At 55.9% G+C, this 24835-nt stretch overlaps 1 protein-coding gene across 5 annotated transcripts; it reads left to right on the top strand.

Moving 5' to 3' along the window:
- Window positions 1-3564: 3564 nt before the first annotated feature.
- Window positions 3565-19120, top strand: MEIS3 (Meis homeobox 3). Of its 5 annotated transcripts, none has more exons than XM_035286121.3 (14): window positions 3565-4033; window positions 4724-4825; window positions 5922-6094; window positions 6323-6482; window positions 6582-6632; window positions 8140-8190; window positions 8435-8533; window positions 13174-13285; window positions 13453-13601; window positions 14891-14967; window positions 15188-15246; window positions 15354-15437; window positions 15809-15862; window positions 18699-19120. In XM_035286121.3, the coding sequence occupies exons 2-13, from the start codon at window positions 4739-4741 to the stop codon at window positions 15856-15858; spliced, it is 1152 nt and encodes a 383-aa protein (XP_035142012.1). In that variant the 5' UTR covers window positions 3565-4033; window positions 4724-4738; the 3' UTR covers window positions 15859-15862; window positions 18699-19120. The 5 variants fall into 5 exon arrangements, with proteins under 5 accessions (XP_035142012.1, XP_035142011.1, XP_035142015.1 ...); XM_035286120.3 differs by having other exon boundaries at window positions 8384-8533; XM_035286124.3 differs by lacking the exon at window positions 4724-4825.
- Window positions 19121-24835: the final 5715 nt, after the last annotated feature.

Below are 24835 nucleotides of genomic sequence, written 5' to 3'. Positions count from 1 at the left end.
ACACATACACACCACACACACAAAACATACAAACACATACACACCACACACACAAAACATACACACAAACACATACACACCACACACACAAAACATACACACAAACACATACACACCACACACACAAAACATACACACAAACACATACACACCACACACACAAAACATACACACAAACACATACACACCACACACACAAAACATACACACAAACACATACACACCACACACACAAAACACACCACACACAAAATGTACACATGCCACACACAAAACATACACACACAAAACACACCACACACACAAAACACACCACACAAAAACATACACACAAACACATACACACCACACACACAAAACACACCACACACAAAACATACACACAAACACATACACACCACACACACAAAACACACCACACACAAAATGTACACATGCCACACACAAAACATACACACATAAAACACACCACACACACAAAACACACCACACAAAAACATACACACAAACACATACACACCACACACACAAAACACACCACACACAAAACATACACACAAACACATACACACCACACACACAAAACATACACACACAAAACATACAAACACATACACACCACACACACCAAACACACCAAACACATACACACCACACACAAAACACACCACGCAAACACATACACACCACACACAAAAAACACACCACACAAACACATACACACCACACACACAAAACACACCACACAAACACATACACACCACACACACAAAACATACACACGAACACATACACACCACACAAACACATACACACCACACAAAAACATACACACCACACACACAAAACATACACACACAAAACAAAACACACCACACAAACACATACACACCACACACACAAAACACACCACGCAAACACATACACACCACACACACAAAACACACCACACAAACACACACCACACACACAAAACATACACACACAAAATGTACACATGCCACACACAAAAAAACACACATAAAACACACCACACACACAAAACACCACACACAAACACAAAACACCACACAAAAAACATACACACACACCACACACACAAAACACACCACACACAAAAACATACACACCACACAAAACACACCACACACAAAAACATACACACACACCACACACACAAAACACACCACGCAAAACACACCACACACCACACGCAAAACACCACATGCAAAACACACCACACACACAAAACACACCACACACAAAACACACACACCATACACACAAAACACCACACACACCACACACATATACACACCACACACCAAACATATACACTACACACATACACACCACACATACCACACACACAAAACACACCAAACACACCACACACCACAGATGCACAATGCACACACAAAATACACCACAGAGCACACATGCACACTACACACCACACACAGATACGCAGACACCACACACACCACACCACACACACTATGCATACATACACATCACACGCCACACACAGACCACACACAAAAACACAAAATACACCATGCACACACAAAACACACACCACACATAAGGCCCACACACATGCAAGCACACACCACACACACCGACATACGCACACACACAGAGCTGCAGGTACAGGGGTCCCCCTCTCTCCCAGAGGAGGGAGGGAAAGCGTTGAGGGCAAGAAGAGAAACGAAAATCTGAGGACTGGCTTCCTTCCAGCACCAGCCCTCTCCTCTGATTCTGCCCCATAGGAGAGGGCTGGGGAAAGGGAGAGAGACGGAGAGAGACACACAGAGAGAGAGGTGAGGGGGAGAGAGACAGAGACACAGAGAGAGACACAAAGAGACAGAGATAGGTGAGGGGGAGAGAGAGAGGGAGAGAGACAGAGAGATACAGAGAGAGGTGAGGGGGAGAGAGACAGGGAGAGACACAGAGAGACACAGAGAGGTGAGGGGGAGAGAGACAGGGAGAGACACAGAGAGACACAGAGAGGTGAGGGGGAGAGAGACAGAGACAGAGAGAGACACAGAGACAGAGAGACACAGATAGGTAAGGGGGAGAGAGAGAGGGAGAGAGACACAGAGGTGAGGGGGAGAGAGAGACACAGAGACAGAGACACAGAGAGAGAGAGACAGAGAGACATAGAGACACACACAGAGAGACACAGATAAAAAGGTGAGGGGGAGAGAAAGAGAGAGAGACACAGAGAGAAACAGAGCAACAGAGAGACACAGAGAGAGAGACACACAGAAAGAGACAGAACGAGAGACAGAGAGAGAGAGACAGGGAGACACAGAGAGACAGATAGAGAGGTGAGGGGGAGAGAGACAGAGAGACACAGAAAGGTGAGGGGGAGAGAGACACACAGAGACACAGAGAGAGATAGGGAGAGAGACACAGAGAGGTGAGGGGGAGAGAGATAGAGACAGAGACAGAGAGAGACAGACACACAGAGAGAGAGACACAGAGGTGAGGGGGAGAGAGACAGAGAGAGACACAGAGAGAAACAGAGACAGAGAGAGACAGAGAGAGAGACAAAGAGAGACAGGGAGACACACAGAGAGAGACACAGAGAGGTGGGGGGAGAGAGACAGAGAGAGAGACAGAGAGGTGAGGGGGAGAGAGAGAGAGACACAGATAGAGAGGTGAGGGGGAGAGAGAGAGAGACAGAGAGAGACACAGAGAGAGACAGAGAGACACAGATAGAGAGGTGAGGGGGAGACAGAGAGCACAGAGACAGGTGAGGGGGAGAGAAACGGGGAGAGAGAAATAGGGAGAGGTGAGGGGAGAGAGAAGTAAGGGGAGACAGAGAGGTGGGGGAGAGGGTCAGACAAACGGAGGGGTGGAGGGGGGAGGAGAGAAACAGGTGAGGGGAAGAGAGACAGACTGGGAGGTGGAGGGGGAGAGAGGAGAGAAACAGGGAGAGAGGTGGGGGGTTGAGGGAGAGACAGAAACGGGGAGAGAGGCGGGAAGAGGTGGGAGGAGAGAGAAGCAGAAAAAAACAGAGAAAGGAAATGAGAGAGAAAAGAGACAGGGGTGGAGAGAAAGAGACACACACAGGGAGAGTGGGGAGAGAGAGAAGGGGTGAGGGAGACCGAGGCCGGCAGGGGAGAGGGAGAGCCGGGCGCGGTGGGGGGAGCACGGCCCGGAGCGAGCCAGGCGGGAGCGGTGGGGGTCGGGAGGACGCCTCTCCGGGGCGGGCGGGTGACTCCAATACAAAAGCCTCAGGGAGAGGCCGGACCGAGGCAGGGCGGGGCGCGGACGGGGAGTGGGGAGGGGAGGGGAGGGGAGGGGAGGGGAGGGGAGGGGGGACGGGAGGGAGGAGGGGGAAAACAGGAGAAAGGAAGGGGGAGGGAGGAGGGGAGGGGGGAAGGGGAGGGTGGAGGAAGGTGGGGGGAGGGGAAGGGGAGGGGGAGGAGGGGAGGGGACAGGGGAGCAGGGGGGAGGGAGGGAACCCGCAGCCCCCGCCCCGCCCCGCCCCGCCCGGCCGCGCCGGCGGACAGTGGGTTAAGCATCTCCACCGTGGAACTTCCGGATGTGACCACAGAGAGGGAGAGACCCGGGGCAGGGAGCGCGGCCGCCAGCACCCCCAGCCACCGCCGGACCCCGCGCTGTCCCGGGCCGCCCCCCGCCCCCCACGGTCCCGGGTCCGTCCGTCTCGGGCCGGTTCGATTCCCCCCGGAGCCGGGGAAGGGCGGGGCGGGGCGGGGAGGGGGTCTCGGGCGCCCCGCCCACGCCTGCTGCCCCCGTCCCGGCGGCGATGCGTCCCTGGCCGTGACCCCCGCTGGGGGCCGGGGCCGGGGCCGGGGTCCATGCACGGAGCCCCCACCCGGCCCAGCGCCTGCCGCTGACGGCGGCGGGGGTGGGGGGGCGCGCGCCCGGCCTCCTGCCCACCCCCTGGCGTCGGCTCCGCGGGCCGTGGGGGGCTACGGCCCCGGGCTGCGCCCTCCCCCACGGCCAGGCTCTGGAGGGACCCGGGAGCTGCCGCCGGCCTCAGCCCATGGCCCGGAGGGTAGGTCTCAGGGCGGGGACCCCGCGCCCCCTGTCCCTACATCCCCCCTTTCCGGCCTGGCCTGCATCAGTCCATCAGTCCTCTCCACCATCTCTGTCTCTGCCCCTCCTTCTGCCCCTGGGTCTCCTCTCTCCCAGTCCCTCTGTGACCCTCTCTGCCCCCAAGTGCCCCCTCTCCCTGCCCCTCGGCCCCACCTCCTCCCCCACGATTTAGCTTCCCCCTCCCTGCCCCAGTCTCCCCCATCTTTCTGCCTCTCTGTCTCCCTCTCCCTGCCCCGGGTCTCGGGTCTCCCACTTCTTTCTGCCTCTGTCCCACTCTCTCTGCCTCTGTCCCCCTCTCTCTGCCTGGGTCTCCCCCCTCTTTCTGCCTCTCTGTCCCCCTCTCTCTGCCCCAGGTCTCCCCCCTCTCTCTGCCTCTCTGTCCCCCTCTCTCTGCCTGGGTCTTCCCCCTCTCTCTTCCTCTCTGTCCCCCTCTCTCTGCCTGGGTCTTCCCCCTCTCTCTGCCTCTTTGTCCCCCTCTCTCTGCCTGGGTCTGCCCCCTCTTTCTGCCTCTCTGTCCCCCCTCTCTGCCCCCCTTATCTCTCCTCTCTGTCCCTAGGCTTCCTTCTCCATCTCAACCACCCCCTCTTTCCTCCCTCTTCCATCCTTCTCTTCCGACTACTTTTGTTCCAAGCCTCCCCTGCTCCTCCAGGGCTAGGAGTGGGACATGGTGGAAGAGGTGGGCTCACCAGGCTGCTGGCCCCAGGGAGCCTCTCCCCCCAGGGATGTGAATGGAGACAGGAGACAGGAGGAGGTGCGAGCCTGCTTTGGGGGTTCAGGGTTGGCTGTAAGGACCGTGTTTGATGAGTGTGCCATGAGCCGCGGGGAGCGGGAGCGGTTGGATTCAACTTCAGGGTGCAGGAGAAGTTAGGAGAGGGAAAGGGAAAGAGTGGGCCCACCGAGCCAGGGTGCCTGACCGGGGGAGGGTCGGAGGCAGGAACGCCCCAGCCTCCTCCTGTGTGCAAGTCCTGCTCCCTCTCTGAGCCTCCGTGTCTTCATCACTGAGGAAAGGGTTTGACCTGATGGGTGAAAGGTGCCTCTGGCTTCCCCGGGCGCAAGGTTCTGTCACGACAGGACACTAATGGTGTTTCTCTTGGGTACGCAAGTGTGTCTCTGTGGCCGTGCGGAGTGACCTTCTCCAGCAACAAGTGCTCACAGCACCAGCCAGGCCCGGTGCCGAATGCCTCATTCAATCATTCATTCATTCATTCATTCGTGTGCTAAATGTCTCAGTCATACATTCATTCCTGTGCCTGCTGTTGGCTGTGTGTGTGTGTGCGCACGTGGGGGGTGTATTGGGGTGTGACTGACACACGAGTGTGCACGTGGGTTGGTGGTATGGCTGTATCTGTGTGTGGTGGATTCACGTGGTGAGTGGGGTGTGACGTGTTGAGACATACTCTGACGTGCCTATTTGACAGCTGCGAAATGAAACCGTGGACAGGGAGACTTCCTATGTGTACTCTGTGTACAGCAGTGGGAGCGGTCCCTGTGGAAGGTGTTGGTGCTGACCATCTCCCTCTCCCTCTGTCTGTCTTGCCTCTGTCGTCCCACACCGCTCTCTCCCTCTCTCCGTCTCTCTTCCCTCCCAGCCAGACCCTGCTGTCTTTCCCTCTGGGTCCTCCTGCCCGAATGTCAACATTCTGCCTGGACGGGGTTCTGACTCCCACCCAGACAGCTCCAGGGGACCTGGAGGGCTTAAAGGGGTGGGGCTCAGACACTCGGGGACCAGAGGCAGGTTTCTGGGACACAGAGGGGCATCTCCTGTGTCCCAGGATGGAGAAGCTCCTCGGCCGAGTCTCTGGGTGCTGACCTCTCCCTGAGGCTCCCTGTTCCTCACCTTCCCCCAGTACAATGAGCTGCCACACTACCCAGGCATCGCAGATAGCCCAGAAGCCCTGGCTGGCTTCCTGGAGGCAGTGCCCGCAGCACCAGGGCCCTATGGCCCGCCCCGGCCTCCCCAGCCCCTGCCCCTCAGCCTGGACAGTGACAGCCTGAAGAGGGAGAAGGATGACATCTACGGGTGAGCGTGAGCGGGTGGTGGGCGGGGGGGTCGCGGACGCAGGCTCCTGTCCTCTGTGTGTCCTCTGTGTGTCCTCCTGTCTGTCTTTCTGTTTCCTCACTTCCTGGGGTCTGTTTGTGTCTCTGTGTACAAGTGTCTGTCTCCTCTCCCCTCAGGGTCTCCTGTCCCCCTCCCAGCCCCTCCATCCACCCCCTCTCCCCTGACTGCTCTCCTTTCCTGCCTCCCTAGACACCCGCTCTTCCCCCTCTTGGCCCTGGTCTTTGAGAAATGTGAACTGGCTACCTGCTCTCCCCGAGACGGGGCCAGCGCTGGGGTGGGGACGCCCCCCGGCGGCGACGTCTGCTCCTCCGATTCCTTCAACGAGGACATTGCTGCCTTCGCCAAGCAGGTGGGTGCCCCCGCCCACCACGCACCCACCCGGAGAGCCAGCGAGGAGGGGCGGGTGGAGGCGCAACTTGCCCCTGCCTGCCTCTCTCTTCCCTCCCAGGTTCGCTCGGAGAGGCCCCTCTTCTCCTCCAACCCAGAACTGGACAATCTGGTGAGAGAGATGCAGGCCCTCCCCTACGCCCCTTCCCATCAGTCTCCTGTCCCGACTCCCCGTCCCCGGGGTTGGTTGAGGGGGTACAGAGAGGAGCCGCCTGGTCCGTGCCCCCAGACAGCCATGATTGATTGTTGCACACGTGCCATGTGGTCCCTGAGAGTCTGAGAACAGGACCCTCAGCCAGAGTTCAAATCCCAGCTCTGCCACTCCCCAGCTCTGTGACCAGGCAAGTGGCGCTACAGGACTCAGTGCTCAGCGTCCCATCTGTGAAGTGTGGCTGGTAGTAATTTCTGTCTTGGAGGGCGGCTATGGGGATTTTTTTTTTTTTTGAGATGGAGCCTCACACTGTCACCCAGGCTGGAGTGCAATGGCACGATCTCGGCTCACTGCAACCTCCGCCTCCCGGGTTCAAGCAATTCTCCTGCCTCAGCCTCCTGAGTAGCTGCGATTACAGGTGCCCACCACCACGCCGGACTAATTTTTGTATTTTTAGTAGAGAGGGGGTTTCACCAGGTTAGCCAGGATGATCTCAATCTCTTGACCTCGTGATCCGCCCGCCTCCCAAAGTGCTGGGATTACAGGCGTGAGCCACCGCGCCCGACCGACTGTGGAGATTTAATGAGTGAAAGCGAGTTCAAGTGCATGGGACAGCACCTGGCACAGAATAGGGCTCAAAAAGTGTCCGATGTTCCATCGTCAGGGAAACAGCACCCACACCGAAGCAAGGATGGGCACCGCCGCCCAAGGAGAGGAGGCGGGTGCGGCTGCTCGGGCCTGGAACCACAGCACTTCGGGAGGCCACGGCCAGGAGATAGTTTGAGTGTGCCAGGGATCAAAAGCAACCTGGGCAACGTAGTGAGACCCCATCTCTGCAAAAACATTTAATTAGCGGGGTGTGGTGTACACCTGTAATCCCAGCTACTTGGGAGACTAAGGCAGGAGAATCGCTTGAACTTGGGAGGCGGAGGTTGCACTGAGCTGAGATTGTGCCACGGCACTCCAGCCTGGGTGACAAGACTGAGACTCCATATCTAAAAACAAGAATAATAAAAAGAAGAAGACAAAGAAGAAAGGAGGGGAAACAGCCTGGCTTCTCCTGTCCTTTGCTCCCCAAGCTCTTGCCAGGGCTTCCTATTGGCCAAACGCTTTGGCAAAGGGCTCGGGGAAATGTGGCTTGCAGCGGGTCGGGGGGTGGGCCTGGAGCTGGGGGCCAGCAGGCGGAAGTGGTAGTGCCGAGGGACCACTGGGCTCACCTCTGTCCTTGCCCTGGTGATGGGCCCTTTTTCTCCTCTTGTTTCTCTTTCCTCATCCCTCCCTCTCACTCTAACGCCCGCTCTTTCCTTTGCTCTGGCCACGTCTCTGTTCTCTCTCCCCCTGCTCCTGCTGACTTTGTTGTCCTCACTCTTCTGTTTCTCTGTCTCTCCTCTCTTCCTCCTCCTCCTTCCTCCCTGCTCCCTTCCCCCGATTCCCTCTGTCTCCCCTCACCTCCCATCCCTGTTTTCAGATGATCCAGGCCATCCAAGTGCTACGGTTCCACCTGCTGGAGCTGGAGAAGGTGAGTGCGTCTCACCCCCCCACACACACCCATCCCCTTGCTTGACCCCCCCATCCCACCCTCTCTCGTCACCTCCACCCCCGACCTTCTAGCTCTCTCCCCACCGGAGTTGAAGCAGAATGCCTCCCCCAGCCCTATGTACCCCAGCCCTGCGCCCCTGGGTGGCCCCCCCAGTACCCCGGTGCCCCCCCAGGTCCACGACCTGTGCGACAACTTCTGTCACCGCTACATCACCTGCCTCAAGGGAAAGATGCCCATCGACCTGGTCATCGAGGACCGGGACAGCAGCTGCAGGGAGGACTTTGAGGACTACCCCGCCTCCTGCCCCAGCCTCCCAGACCAGGTGGGCCCTGGGTGGGTGCCAGGCAGCACCCTGCAGCCACTGCCATGCCTGGACCCCGCAGGAGGGCACACACGCACCACACAGCTTCAGATGGGGCCATGGTTGGCCTGATCACGGGGCACACGTTGGCAAACAGCCCCACAGCCACTACACCACAGCCATGCAGATGGGGACAGACACACACACCCCAGCGGCTGCAGGCGCCACCCACAGACTCCGCTACATCCACACAGGTCCACACATGGCCACACCAACTCAGCAACAGCCATTTCCACTCACAGCCAGATGCAGCATTTACCACCAACTCACACACACATCCCAGCTGTACGGCAGCAGCATGGAACACACGGCTGCATTCCACACCCCACTCTCAAGCACGTGTGTGTCCACCACATACGCACACCCGCTTCAGCCACACAACAGCCACACAGATGGAGACAGAGCCAGACAGCTCCAGGCACTGCCCGTCGAACTCAGATGCAAGCACGCTTGGGCCCAGACTGGCCATGGTGCCCTCTTGCACACACGTGATCCTGGCCACGTAACAGTTGGGCTGCAGCCGAGATCACACACACACACCACTCATCCACACAGACTTGGAAATAGACTCACAGGCTCAGATGCAGCCGCACAGAATCAAACCCAGCAACGCAACGAGGTGGCACCGTGTCCAACGGAGCCTGACTAGTTTTATCCACTTAGGACACCAGACAGCAAACACACACGGGACAGCCGTGTGGATCCCAAAGTCACACGAGAGCCACACCCATGCAGTCCTGCTGCCGGCACACCTGGCAGTGACATCTTCACAGCACATGCACACACACACCCCACACAGCCTCAGATACACGCACGTGATGACCCCCCCCGCGGCCAGACACACCCATAGTCCTGGAGCCTCGGACTTTTTTTTTTTTTTGAGATGGAGCCTCCTTTGTCACCTAGACTGGAGTGCAATGGTGTGATCTCAGCTCACTGCAACCTCTGCATCCCATGTTCAAGCAATTCTTCTGCCTCAGTCTCCTATCTAGGACTATAGGCACCCGCTACCACACTGGCTAAGTTTTGTGTTTTTAGTAGAGACAGGGTTTCACCATGTTGTCCAGGCTGGTGTTGAACTCCTGACCTCAAGTGATCTGCCCTCCTCAGCCTCCCAAAGTGGTGGGCGTGAGCCACCGCGCCCGGCCAAGTCGCAGAGGCTTCTACTTACTTGCACAGGAATCACAGCAGTGTGACAGATGAGACAACCAAACCCTCAAACTACAGTCACAAACAGAAAAATGTAGCCCCTGGTGATGGCTGGGAGCGGTGGCTCATGCCTGTAATCCCAGCACTTAGGGAGGCCAGGTGGATGGACCGTTTGAGCCCAAGGGTTTGAGACCAGCCTGGGGAACATAGTGAGACCCCGTTTCTACAAAAACATACAAAATTAGCTGGACGTGATGGCTTGCGTCTGTAATCCCAGCTTCTCAGGAGGCTGATGCAGGAGAATCGCTTGAACCCGGGAGGTGGAGGTTGCAGTGAGCCAAGATCACGCCACCGCACTCCAGTCTGGGTGACAGAGTGAGACTCTGTCTCCAAAAAAAGAAGGAGGATGGGAGAGGGAATGGTCACCAGAACCAGAGAGAGGAGCAGAGTGATTGACAGTGGCTGAGAATTTTGGTAGAAGAACACAGTTTTTCAGTTTAAGGTTGGGTTCAATCTGCCAGGTGGTTTTAGATTAAAACCCAGCCTTAAACTGAAAAACGAAGAATTCTTGCTGCAGTCCATGTGGGTGAGCTGACCTCCTGGGGCACAGAGCAGGGGTGCAGGGTAACCCCATGTGGGTGAGCTGACCTGGGGCACAGAGCAGGAGTGCAGGGTAACCCCATGTGGGTGAGCTGACCTCCTGGGGCACAGAGCAGGGGTGCAGGGTAACCCCGTGTGGGTGAGCTGACCTCCTGGGGCACAGAGCAGGGGTGCAGGGTAACCCCGTGTGGGTGAGCTGACCTCCTGGGGCACAGAGCAGGAGTGCAGGGTAACCCCATGTGGATGAGCTGACCTGGGGCACAGAGCAGGAGTGCAGGGTAACCCCATGTGGGTGAGCTGACCTGGGGCACAGAGCAGGAGTGCAGGGTAACCCCATGTGGGTGAGCTGACCTCCTGGGGCACAGAGCAGGGGTACAGGGTAACCCCATGTAGGTGAGCTGACCTGGGGCACAGAGCAGGAGTGCAGGGTAACCCCATGTGGGTGAGCTGACCTCCTGGGGCACAGAGCAGGGGTGCAGGGTAACCCCATGTGGGTGAGCTGACCTCCTGGGGCACAGAGCAGGGGTGCAGGATAACCCCATGTGGGTGAGCTGACCTCCTGGGGCACAGAGCAGGGGTGCAGGGTAACCCCATGTGGGTGAGCTGACCTCCTGGGGCACAGAGCAGGGGTGCAGGGTAACCCCGTGTGGGTGAGCTGACCTCCTGGGGCACAGAGCAGGGGTGCAGGGTAACCCTAACATGTTGTCGAGTTCCTCAAGGTGTGCTGGAATTTGGATAAAGAAAATACGAGGCTGAGCATCGTGGCTTCACACTTGTAATCGCAGCACTTTGGGAAGTCGAGGCAGGAGGATCGTTTGAACCCTGGAGTTCAAGAGCAGTGTGGACCAACATCGTTAAATGCCATCTCCAGAAAACATAAGAAAAATCAGCCAGGCGTACCTGTAGTCCCGGCTACTTGGGAGGCCAAGGTGGGAGGATTGCTTGAGCCCAGGAGTTTGAAGCTGCAGAGAGCTAAAATTTCAACACTGCGCTCCTGTCTAGGTAACAGAGCAAGACTCTGTCTCAAAAGATAAGGGCAGGCGTGGTGGCTCACACCTATAATCCCAGCACTTTGAGAGGCCAAGGTAGGCAGATGACAAGGTCAGGAGTTCCAGACCAGCGTGGCCAACGTGGTGAAACCCCATCTCTACTAAAGATACAAAAAATTAGCCAGGCGTGGTGGCACGCACTTGTATTTGAAGCTACTCAGGAGTCTGAGGCAGGAGAATCACTTGAACCCAGAAGGCAGAGGTTGCCATGAGCCGAGATCGTTCCATTGCACTCCAGCCTGGGTGACAAGGCAAGACTCCATCTCAAAAGGAAAAAAAAAAAAAAAAAGAAGAAAAAGAGAATACAGCCCCAGACCCCCTTAGCTACAAATCTGAGACCTCAAAATCTCTGAAACTGAAAATTTTGGATTTTATCCCATAAATTTAGTGCAAACTCATTTGGCAGCAAAAGCTGACCTGAACTAATGAGGGGCTAGTTACAGTCTTTATACATGCCACGTAGTTAAATATTCTTCCGTGTTGCTGTAGAAATGTGAATGAGTCTGATGACGAGGTTGTGCCCCAGACCCAGCCTGCGCCTGCGATGCTTGCTGTTGCGAACTGCATGGTGTAAAAATGTGAAATGGGAGGGGTGCGGTGGCTCACGCCTGTCACCCCAGCACTTTGGGAGGCAGAGGCAGGTAGATTGCTTGAGCCCAGGAGTTAAAGAACAGCCTGACCATCATGGTGAAACGTCTCTACTAAAAATACAAAAATTAGCCAGTTGTGGTGGGCGCCTGTAACCCCAGCTACTTGGCTGCTCGGGAGACTGAGGCACGAGAATCGCTTGAACCAAGGAGGCAGGGGCTGCAGTTAGCCTAGATCATGTAACTACACTCCGGCCTGGATAACAGAGTGAGACACTGTCTCAAAATAAAAATAAAATGTGAAATTTTCCGAATCCTGAGACACTTCTGGCCCCAAGAATTTTTTTTTTTTTTTTTTGAGACAGACAGGGTCTTGCTCTGTCACCAGCTGGAGCGCAGTGGCCTAATCTCGGCTCACTGCAACCTCCGCCTCCCGGTTTCAAGCGATTCTGCTGCCTCAGCCTCCCAACTAGCTGGGATTACAGGTGCCTGCCACCACCCCCAGCTAATTTTTGTATTTTTAGTAGAGACAGGGTTTCACCACATTGGCCAGGATGGTCTTGATGTCTTGACCTTGTGATCCGCCTGCCTCAGCCTCCCAAAGTACTGGGATTATAGGCGTGGCCCCAAGGATTTTAGATAAGATGCCATAGAAGGTGTAAGGTCATCTTGTTTGAGCTTCTGTGTAATGAACTCATTGTTGAATACTGCCTACACTCCGTTAGGAATATTATTGTCCATTTTGTGTTTCTTTTCCTTTTTTTTTTTGAGACGGAGTTTCACTTTGGTGCCCAGGCTAGGCTGGAGTGCCTTGGTGCCATCTTGGCTCACTGCAACCTCCGCCTCCCAGGTTCAAGCAATTCTCCCGTTTCAGCCTCCCGAGTAGCTGGGATTACAGGCAGCTGCCAGCATGCCCGGCTAATTTTTTGTATTTTTAGTGGAGACAGGGTTTCACCATGTTGGTCAGGCTGGTCTTGAACTCCTGACTTCAGGTGATCCTTGGCCTCCCAAAGTGCTGGTATAACAGGCATGAGCCACTGTGCCCCATCCTGTCCTTCATTTTCCAAGAAAGGAAACGGAGGCTCAGAGAAGGGACATGACTTGTCTGAGATCACACAGCCAGGAAGGAGGCAGTGACTGACTTCCCATCCAGCAGTCCTAGCTCCAGAGCCCATGCCCCAAGCCTTGGCACTAACTTCTGACTCTTGTTTTATAGAATAATATATGGATTCGAGACCACGAGGACAGCGGGTCTGTACATTTGGGGACCCCAGGTCCATCCAGTGGGGGCCTGGCCTCCCAGAGTGGTGACAACTCCAGTGACCAAGGTGAGAATCTTAGGAGGTGGAGGGCAAACAGGAAAGTCAACTAGAGGATTGAAGGTAGATCACAGGGAGGACTTCCAGAGGGGCAGAGATGCCGGGGGTGTGGAGTGGTGTCTTAGGGGAGAGTTCTGGGGCCCTCTCGTCCCCCACTCTTCACTGCTCTCCCTCAGGAGACACGCTGGACACCAGCATAGCCTCTCCCAGTTCTGGTGAGGAAGGTGAGGACTTGGACCAGGAGCGACGGCGGAACAAGAAGAGGGGGATCTTCCCCAAGGTGGCCACCAACATCATGCGAGCCTGGTTGTTCCAGCACCTCTCGGTGAGAACCCTGCTGCCCGGGTGCAGGGTGGGCGTGGGGAGATGGAGGAGGGTGGGCCACAGAGACTGGGACCCCAGAGATACCCAGAAATGGGACACTGAGGCAGCAGGAAATTTTTCGAGAGACTCTCACAGACGTGGAGAATTGTGACAGGAGCCAGCAGGAGTGAGTGCCACCTGTGTGCAGGTGCTGCTCGGGACACTTCACTCACTAAATCCGTCCCACGAATCATCCATCCATCAATTAACCCACCCATCAGTCATCCACCCAATATACCCTTGGAGGGAGGGGCTGCTGTTATCTCCATCTAGCAGATAGGAGATGGAGGAACAAAGAGGTTAGGAGACTTGCATAAGGTCACACAGCCAGAAGTGGATTCAAAGGCAGGCAGTCTGGCCTTAACCAGTTCACCACACTGCCTCAAGGACAGAGGAGAAAAACAGAGCCAGGAACAGAGGGACACGGAGATTTGGGGAGGACCAAGTCAGAGCAAGATAGAGACAGGGAGAGGCTGAGTCATAGAGGGACAGAGACAAAACAGAGACTTGGAGGCAGGGAGGGACTGAATCCCAGAGAGAGAGAGAGAGAGAGAGAGACAGAGAATGTGAGAGCCACAAAGAGATAAATGATAAATGGAGGGCCAGAAACAGTGGCTCACACCTGTAATCCCAGCACTTTGGGAGGCCAAGGCAGGAGGATCGCTTGAGCCCAGGAGTTTGAGACCAGCCTGGGCAACATAGTAAGACCCTATCTCTAAAAAAAAAAAAATTAGCCAGGCATGGTAGCGCACACCTATGACCCCAGCTACTCAGGAGGCTGAGGCCGGAGGATTGATTGACCCAGGAAGGCTGAGGCTGTAGTGAGCCATGAAGATACCACTGCATTCCAGCCTGAGTGACAGAGGGAGACCGACCCTGTTTCAAAAAAAAAAAAGAGAAAGAAATGGATGGGGAGAGGCCCACACAGACTCTGACAGATTTAGAAAGGGAGGGTCTGGGCTTTGCTCCCCTGCCCGACGCCAGTGAAGCCCCCTCCCCCAACACGGTCTCTCTAATCAGAGCTGGCCAATTAACTTGCTGGAAGAGGCGGGGGCTCGCAGGCATGTAATTGCCCCAAGTCTGGGGCTCGCTTGGCCTCCATCCTGGGGAGCGCAGAGATGCTCAGACGCGCCAGCTCTCCCGACGTCTGCCTGGGCCTGGGCGCCCCATCCTCGGGACCCCGGTGGGAAAGACTGGGGTTCAGACCGCGGCCGGCCAGGCAGGCAGAGTGACTCTTGCTGGTGGCCGCAGCACCCGTACCCGTCGGAGGAGCAGAAGAAACAGCTGGCGCAGGACACAGGGCTCACCATCCTGCAAGTCAACAACTGGTGAGTGGCCCGGGAGGGCCCGCGGGCCGGCCGGGGGCGGGAGCCCGAGCGCTGTCCGCGGTACTGACGGAGGCCCCCAGCCCCGCGAAGCCTCTGCCCCTGCTCGCCCCGCCCTGCCTCTCCCGCTGCGGTCCTTTCTGCCCAGCCTGCTCTGTGTTCGTCTAGGCCCCTCTCCCACTCCCTCTTTTCACCACCCTCCGTTTCCTTGACCGCCTCTCAGGTTCATTAACGCCCGGAGACGCATCGTGCAACCGATGATCGATCAATCCAACCGCACAGGTACAGGGGGAAGGCGGGGACAGAGAGCCTGGGGTTCTTAGGAGGGCGTCCAAGCCGGGCCCCAGGCTTCCTGAGGCTTAGCCTGCACCTCCCAACCCCCTTCGCAGGGCAGAGTGCAGCCTTCAGCCCAGAGGGCCAGCCCATCGGGGGCTACACCGAGACACAGTCACACGTGGCCGTCCGGCCTCCGGGTAAGCCCTGCCCCCTTATCTAGGCCCTGCCCCTGCACCAGGCCCCGCCCCTCCGCCCCTGGCCCCCACCTCTGAAACAAAAACGCCCCCACCTGAGATTCAATTGAAGCGGAATAGTGTCACTTGCCTAGCGGGGATTTCCTAGGCAGATTTCCTGGTCTCCCACCTTTTCCTTACAACCTCACTTCTTCCAGACTTCAAGCCCACCACCTTGGAAGGCTTCATTTTTTTCTTAAACGGCCAGCACCTTAAAAGATGACTCAGTCTATCCTGGTAGAGGGATCGCCTGGTGAAGGAAGAGGTGGGGGAGACTTAGAGGCAGCTGGGGTGTCTCTGAAGGACCCACTGACCCTCCTTTTTTTGTCTTCCAGGATCAGTGGGGATGAGTTTGAACTTGGAAGGAGAATGGCATTATCTATAGAGGCGTGAGTGTCCGGGGGCTAGGGACTGTGCAATTCTCAAACCTCCATAAGACCTCAGGACTCCAAGAGTGGGCACACCCAGAGCACGGCCAGCCTGGGTCCCTGCACTGCGGGTTTTCTGAGGCTTGATGGGAAGATGTTTCCCTCCCTCCAACCCCTTTTCTCTCCTCCATCTATTCATTCATCTACCCACTCACTCATCTGTCCATGTCATTATCCATCCATTACTCGTCCACCTGCAATCCATCCATCCAAACCTAGTCCTTTCCCCTACCCATGCACTACCCATCCAGCCACACGTTCACCCACTCACCCCATCCATCTATCCTCTCACCAATCCACTCATCCATCTATGTCCACGCTGACCAACCACCCACAAACCTCCCTACCCAGGCATCCTCCCATCTGCCCATCAACGCACCCGTCCGTCCACTCACACATCCCATTATTCATATATCCACCCACCCACCACCCACCATCCACCATCCATCAATCCATCCGTCCCTGTACCCGTCTGTCCCTACACTCATCCATCCCTACACCTTCCATCCCTACACCCATCCATTCATACACCCGTCCATCCATACACCCATCCATCCCTACACCCGTCCATCCCTACACCCGTCCATCCCTACACCCGTCCATCCCTACACCCATCCATCCCTACACCCGTCCATCCATACACCTGTCCATCCCTACACCCATCCATCCCTGTACCTGTCCATCCATACACCCATCCATCCCTACACCCGTCCATCCCTACACCCATCCATCTATGATATATCTCCAAACGTAAATTGAGCCTTCATTCCCTTCTGACATGCCTCAGGTAGGGTCTGGATCTTGAGAAGATTCTGTTCTTGTGGGGAAGTTGGCAACCTTAGTGACAATCCAGTGCAAGTGCTCAAACAGTAAAACATAGTTTTCCCATAGGAGGGAATGGGGTATCAGGGAAGACTTCCCAGAGGAAGTGGCTTCTGGATGGGGCCCTGAAGGATGAATAGGAGTCCACCGGGCAGAGTGGGGGATAGTGTTAGGAGGGGGGCATCATTTGACTCTCCCAGGCCATGAGTCTCCTGTGGCCTGGTATGATGGCAGCACTTTAGAGCATCTTCTCATTTAGTCTTTACCACAACTCCGAAAGGAAAAGACTGTTGCCTAATTTTCATTTCACAGATGAGAAAACCGAGGTTCAGAGAGAAGAGGTCACTGCACAGGTGTACCCTGCTCACAAAAGCAGAGAGAACAGCATGTGCAAAGGCCCAGGGTGGGGAGGCAGCCTGGAGTTTCCAAAGCACAGATCAGAGTTTGACTCTCTATGGATTAAACCATTTGTGGCTCCCTAGTTCCATCTGGACAAAGTCCTGACTCCTTAGTTTAGCATCCGTCTGTTCATCCATCCCCTGAGCCCCTCTGTGCCCAGCCCTGTGCTGGGTGATGTTTGGGACACAACAGTGTCCATGACAGCCCCAGCCCTGCCCTCCTGGGGCACAAAGTCCAGTGAAGGGGACAGACCCATCCCCAGATGGTGATGATCCAGAATGGGCAGCACTGGGATGGGGAAGCCCAGGAAGCGTAGGAGCTCACAGCGGCAGGTGTTGGACCTGGGATTGGGGGAGGTGTTCAGAGAGGGCTTCCTGGAAGAGGGGGCATCTGACCCAGACTGGAGGATTTAGGGAGGGCTGCCTGGAGGAGAGGACTTCGGAGGCCAGACCAGGAGACTGGGAGGAGTGAGGTAGGAGAGGAGTGTCTGTAGAGGAAATAGCATGTGCCAAGGTCAGGAGAGCTTGGAAATCTCATGGCTGTGAGACAGCCCCGGCCCCCTGCACACAAGGAGGAAGTTCTCCATGGGCTGGGTTGAGGCAGGTGGCCGGGCAGGTGGGTAATGAATTCAGGGTCAGCAGAAAGGCCCCGGGGATGAGAGCGGAGGCCTGCCCAGGGCGTGGGTGTGGAGGCGGGTGCTGGAGGCCGAGCCTAGGAAGAAGAGACAGGCAGGAGTGTCCAGGCCAGGTAGGGCAGTGGGTGACTCAGCACTGGCATGCTCAAGCGTGTGTGGGGATGGTCTGGGAAGAGGGTCAGGGACAGCTCAGTAGTCATTGAGGGGGCTTCTCACCCATGGCCTGGCCACCCCCTGGGCTCTCTTCTCCACTTCTCTGTCTCTCCACTGCTGTCTTCTCCCTTGTCTTTCTGTTTTTAGAGAGAGGATCTCTCCCTGTCACCCAGGCTGGGGTGCATTGTGCAATCATGGCTCACCGTAGCCTCCACCTCACTGGTTAAGCAGTCCTCTGGCCTCAGCCTCCCAAGTAGCTAAGACCACTAGCATGCGTCATCATATGTGGCTAACGTTTATTTTATTTTTGTAGAGACGGGGGTCTTGCTTTGTTCCCCAGGCTGGTCTTGAACTCCTGGGCTCAAGCAATCCCCCTGCCTCTGCCTCCCAAGGTGCTGTGGTTACAGGTGTGAGCCACTGCGCCCACCCTCCTCTCTCTCTCTCCGTCTCTCCATTTGTCTGTTTCTGTATGACTGCTTCTCTTTCTCCCCACGTCGCCCTCTCTGACCCCTCCAGGTCTCTCTGTCCCACTCGGCCTGTCTCTCCTTGCTGTTCTCTGTCTCTCTGTCTCTGGGTCTCTCTCCCACCCTCACCTCTGCTCTGATTCTCTGTCTCCCTCTTTCTCACCTCTGCATCTCTTGTCTCTGTGACCCTCCCACATTCCTGCATCTTCCCCGCCAGCCACTCTGTGTCCCCCTCACATTGGTGCGATGAGGGCTGCACAGCGGGCTGGGGTGGGGCCAGGCCCCCTGCTTGCTCCTGACTTGGCCTCTCCTCCCCTCTCCACAGACCCACTGTGGCCACCAGCCTCACACTGGCTCTGGTTCCCACCTGGTCCTCCGGCTTCAGGACCCCACCTCCAAAGGCTCCTCCACTCAACGCCTACCTCCCCGGGGCCCTGCTGGGACATGGGGGCCTGATTGCCCATCCGAGGGGCTCTCAAGGACACCAACAAGGCCTCCAGGCCCCGAGCCCCACTTCTGCCTTCACCTCTGCCTGGGACGCGCGCTGGACTCCTGGGCCTTGGTCCCCGGAAGATGGCAGCTGGGTCCTCACCGCCAGGACAGAGAAGGGACGGGGGTGGCTGGGCAGCCAGGGAAGGAGGGCTGCCCGGATCCGACATTTTGGAGAGATTCCTTCACCCTCCTGTCCCCCCGCCTCCCCTCTCTAACTTCTTCTTTTTTTTAATGATAAAGTCTTAAAAACACAAAGCCACCAACTGGAGTTTTTGTGTCTGTTCCAAGATTTCAAATTCTCACCAGTTTGAAGCTCATGAACCCCGAATAAGAATACTAATTGGCCTGTAATTAGTAATCTCAACCATGTGGGAAGCCAAGGTGAGCAGATCACTTAAGGCCAGGAGTTCAAGACCAGCCTGGGCAACAGTGAGACCCCATCTGTACAAAAGCAAGCATTGCTTGGGCTTGGTGGTGCACACCTGCAGTTTCAGCTACTGGGAAGCCTCCCAGATGCTGGGATTACAGCCGTGAGCCACCATACCTGGCCTAGACGCCACCTCTTAACTACAGGGAGCTGCAAAATGACTGCAAGAGATGTGGTTGCCGAGGAGAATGCAGTCCCGGGGCCACGGGTGCATCACTTTGCCAGCTGTGGCTCTCCGTGTGAGCAGGTTAGGCATGGACACCCTCACTTCCAAGGCTTCTGGACGGACATAGGTTCGAATCTCACCTCTGGAAGGCAACAGCTGTGGCACCTCAGGTTATGACTTCACCTGTCTGGGCCCCGGTTTCCACGCCTAGACAATGGGGAGAGCAGCCTTGCCTGTCTTATAGGAGGATTGTGCTGATGGTGGAGGGATCTTGAGGGACACATGGGGAACCATGAGCCGCCTGCAAGCAGCCATCACAGGCAGAGGCTAACTAGGAAAACAGGCTCAGAAATCAATGTCAGTCTCTTGGGGTTCCCAGCTTTCCAGACCTCTGACCCCTCCACACTCCAGAGAGAGAGACCACCAAGGCGAGCGTGGACCACCCCCCTGCCTGTTTCTGTCTCTCTCCCTCTCGTTCTCTCTGTCTCTGTCTTGTTCACTCTTTGTCTTTCTCTGTCCCCTCCCCCACTGGAAACCCACATCTTCAGGGCCTCCCTGTCCCTTCTCCTTCAGAGTCCAGGTGAGCTCTCTCCCTTGGACTCCGGCTGCTTCGTCTTGTCTCACTGCCCTCTAGGCCCCTCTCCGTAGCGTCCCTCAGCCCCTCCGCCATCCACGCACCCCCTTCACCACCCTCTCCTCAGATCCATCCTTGGACCTCTGAGTCTCTTTGGCACCCCCAGCCATGTTCACCACTGCTCTGTGTTCAAGGCCCGGGGGCACGTGTGTGGGTTTTTGAGGAGTGCCGTGAAAAATGTGTTCCTGGACCCCCTGAGTCCCTTGGGGTGGGCCCAGGTGGAGAGATTTGCACAGAGACACACACATTGCTATAAACAGACCCACATGCAAATAGGCACATGTACACTCGGAAACATACACACACATAAAGGATGCACAGAAGATACGTCACATGCGGCCGGGCGTGGTGGCTCATGCCCGTAATCCCAGCACTTCAGGAGGCTGAGATGGGCAGATCACTTGAGGTCAGGAGTTCGAGACCAGCCTGGCCAACATAGTGAAATCCTGTCTCTACTAAAAATACAAAAAAATTACATGGGCGTGGTGGCTCACACCTGTAATCCCAGCTACTCAGGAGGCTGAGGCAGGACAATTGCTTGAACCCAGGAGGTGATGGAGGCTGCAGTGAGCTGAGATGAAGCCACTGCACTCCAGTTTGGGCAACAGAGTGAAACTCCATCTCAAAAAAGAAAATATCTGCTGAGGGGATGAGTGAATGAACAAAATCTCAGGGGAGGCCAGGCGCGGTGGCTCACGCCTGTAATCCCAGCATTTTGGGAGGCCGAGGCGGGCAGATCACTTGAGGTCAGGAGTTTGAGATCAGTTTGGGCAACATGGTGAGACCCCACCTCTACTAAAAATACAAAAATTAGCCAGGTGTGGTGACTCACACCTGTAATCCAAGCTTCTTGGGAGGCTGAGGCAGGAGAATTGCTTGAAACTGAGGTGGAGTTTGCAGTGAGCTGAGATTGCACCACTGCACTCCAACCTGGGCGACAAGAACATGACTCTGTCTCAAAAAAAAAAGGGGACAAGTGTCACAAAAAGCAGAACAGGCACAGCATGAGAGCATGGGCTGCCCCTTTTATGACCTTATGGGGCCCTCCAGTGAGGGCTGGGTCCCGGCTCTGTTCTAGGATGGTGTACCTGAGAATCTGTTAAACCCTATGCAGCCCCAGGAGGTGCGTGCAGTCACAGTCCCCATTTCCCAGATGAGGAAGCAGGACCAGAGAGGTGAAGTGGCTCGTCCAAGGTCTCCAGCCCCAATCTACACAGCTGGAGATTGTAGGGCCGGACTCCATTTGAATCCAGACAGCCTGGCTTCAGGGCCCAGGCCCTAACCATTGCACTTCCAGCCTCTTTTTTTTTGAGATGGAGTCTCACTCTCTCACCCAGGATGGAGTGCAGTGGCACGATCTTGGCTCACTGCAACCTGCACCTCCCGGTGTCAAGCAATTCTCCTGCCTCAGTCTCCTGAGTATCTGGGATTACAGGGGCCTGCCACAGAGCCCAGCGAATTTCTTTGTATTTTTAGTAAAGATGGGGGTTTCACCATCTTGGCCAGGCTGGTCTTGAACTCCTGACCTCAGGTGATCTGCCCGCCTCAGCCTTCCAAAGTGCTGGGATTACAGGCGTGAGCCACTGCGCCCAGCCCTCTTTCCTTAAAATAGAATTCTCTGAGATTCTGATTTTTAATTAATTATTATTATTATTTTTTGAGACAGTCTTATACTATCACCCAGGCTGGAGCGCAGGGGCCCAATTTCAGCTTACCACAACCTCCGCCTCCCAGGTTCAAACAATTCCAGTACCTCAGCCTCCCAAGTAACTGGGACTACAGGTGCGCATTATACTTACACCTGGCTAATTTTTGTACTTTTTTTTTAAGTAGAGACAGGGTTGTACCATGTTGGCCAGGCTGGTCTTGAACTCCTGACCCCAAGTGATCTGCCCACCTAGACCTCCCAAAGTGCTGAGATTACAGGGGTGAGCCACCGCACCTGGCCTGATTTTTAATGTTTTAAATTGCTTTTGTTTGTTTTTGAGATAGGGTCTCACTCTGCAATCACGGCTCACTACAGCCTCCAGCTCCAGCACTCCAGCAATTGTCCTTCCTCAGCCTCCCCAGCAGCCAAGACTACAGGCACACACCACCATGCCTGGCTAATTATTTATATTTGTTGGTAGAGATGGCTTTTCACCATGTTTCCCAGGCTGGTCTTGAACTCCTGGGTTCAAGCCATCTGCCTCCTTCAGCCTCCCAAGATGCCGGGATTACAGGGGTTAGCCACCGCACCCAGCCTGATACTGTTTTTCTGACTATGAGGAGAGTTGATCACTCCCAAAACTCCCCGGGACTCAAGTGGGATGAATGATGGGTAGACGGCTTCAAACGATCACCTTCCCCTGAAGGAAGATGTGGGAGAGGGGGGCGGGGGCAGGCCAAGGCTTTAAGGTCGACTGAGAGGGGAGAGAGTTGCTTCATGTGTTTCCTGCCTGGTGAGGGGAGGGGTCCCAGCATCGGGGACACTGAGAAGTCGGGGAGGGAACAGCTCCCCTCTTCCCCTCCTCCCCCTTTCCCCAGAACCTGGAATTGCCTCTCCAATTAAACCAATTGGATGCGCCTGGAGAGAAGGGAAATTGTGTGGGAGGTTAATTGTAACTATAAATACCTCCCCCACATCCTGGGAGGAGGAACCCGCTGCTGGACCTGCCTGTAAGGTAGGTGGGCATAGCTGAGCAGGAAGGGCCCCTGGTCCAGGGACAACGTGAGTCGTGGGAGTGAGGACCCAGGGAACAGGCGGGCGGGGTGTGGGGGCTGCGGTTGGTGTGTGTCCCACCCTTGTGTGTCCTCTGGGCCTGCGGACTGGGAACGTGGTGGTCGCGGGCAGTGGTGGAGTGAGGGCGGTGTGGCTGGAGCCACCGCCCGCGTGTCCTGTTGAAGCTGAATTCGGTATGTGAGTGTCGCTGAGTGGCGGCGTCCGTCACACGTGCCTTGGTAGAGGTGGTGTGTGTCTGTGTAGGTTCGCGTCTGTGACGACGAGGCTGCACTTGCGTCGGCTCTGAGGTCCGGTGAGGGGGAGGCAGTTGCTTACTGTATCCCCTCTTGTGTCAGGCTGGAATTGTGTGACAAGGTGGTCTCCATCAACGGTATGTGTCCATGCATCGATGTGTCACAGTCGCTCTCCTAGGTCAGAACTTACAGTGGGACTTTGGGAGGCTGAGCTGGGTGGACCACGTGAGGTCAGGAGTTCAAGACCAGCCTGGCCAATGTGGTGAAACCCTGGCTCTTTTAAAAATACAAAAATTAGGTCTGGACGGTGGCTCATGCTTGTAATGCCTGCACTTTAGGAGGCTGAGGCAGGCGGATCACCTGAGGTCAGGAGTTCGAGACCAACCTGGCCAAAAAGATTAAACCCCGTCCCTCCTAAAAAGACAAAAAATTAGCCAGGCGTGGTGGCAAGTACCTGTAATTCCTGGCTACTCAGGAGGCTGAGGCAGGAGAATTGCTTGAACGTGGGAGGTGAGGTTGCAGTGAGCTGCTCCGGCCTGAGTGATGGAGCAAGAATCAGAAAGCCTGACTCTAATTGGGATAATTGGATCTCAAGGTAGCAGGGACCAAGTTAATAATCAAAGGCAAGGTGGGCGCAGTTACCGTGTGCACAGCAGAGTCAAAGCAGCCATCAGAGTGCTATGACTTGGCTCAGCGGTGGCTCATCAGTAATCCCAACATTTTGGGAGGCCTGGGTGGAAGAATCTTTTTTTTTTTTTGAGATGGAGTCTGGCCCTGTCGCCCAGGCTGGAGTGCAGTGGCGCAGTCTTGGTTTACTGCAACCTCTGCCTCCTGGGATCAAGAGATTTTCCTGCCTCAGCCTCCTGAGTAGCTGGAATTACAGGTGTGCGTGCCACCACGCCCGATTAAGTTTTGTGATTTTAGTAGAAACGGGGTTTCACCATATTGGTGAGGCTGGTCTCAAACTCCTGACCTCAGGTATCTACCCTGCTCGGCCTCCCAAAGTGCTGGGATTACAGGCATGAGACACCACGCTCAGCGGGAGAATCTCTTGAGGCCGGGAGTTCGAGACTAGCCTGGGCAACATAGAACCCATCTCTACAAAAAATTTAAACAACTGGCCAGATGTGGTGGCTGGTACCAGTGTCCCAGCTACTCGGGAGACTGAGGCAGGAGGATCACTTGAGCCCAGGAGGTCGAGGCTGCAGTGAGCTGATTGTGCCACTGCACTCCAGCCTGGGTAACAGAATGAGACCCTATCACTAGAGATAAATTTTAAGAAAGAATTCCAGGAACCCACCCACCCTCCCTCTGCAGAACAAAGGCCCCACCAGAGGGGATGTGCTGGGCGTAAGGGTCAGCTTCTGAGATGAGGAAGGTGGGAGCTAAGGCCTGAAGGATGATGAAGCGTCAGCGGGGTGGAGGGGAGAAGGTCAGGAGGTGGGGAAAGCGGAGCTGCACAGGTCCTCAAGGGATGGAGGGAGCCGCGGAGGAAGGCAGACCAGGAGAACTTTGCGGGGAAGGCAGTGATCCTGCCTCCCTCCAGGGGGCGCTGAAGAGCCGTGGATTTCTTTTTGTTAACAACTTCACTGAGATCTAATTCATAAATCATAAAATCCACCTATTTAAAAAGCACAGTGTATTTGGCTTCTAGTGTATTTATAGGGTTGTGCAGCCGTCACCATAATCGATTCTAGAATATTGTCAACATCCCCTAAAGAAACTCTGAACCCCCGGCAGTGATCGCCGGCCCCCAGTCCTTGGCAACCACCAATCCCCTTTCTGTCT

Source organism: Callithrix jacchus, chromosome 22 (assembly GCF_049354715.1).
Source record: "Callithrix jacchus isolate 240 chromosome 22, calJac240_pri, whole genome shotgun sequence".
NCBI lineage: Eukaryota > Metazoa > Chordata > Mammalia > Primates > Cebidae > Callithrix > Callithrix jacchus.
Note: the sequence above shows the minus strand (reverse complement) of the source record. Positions and strands in the feature narration are given on the sequence as shown.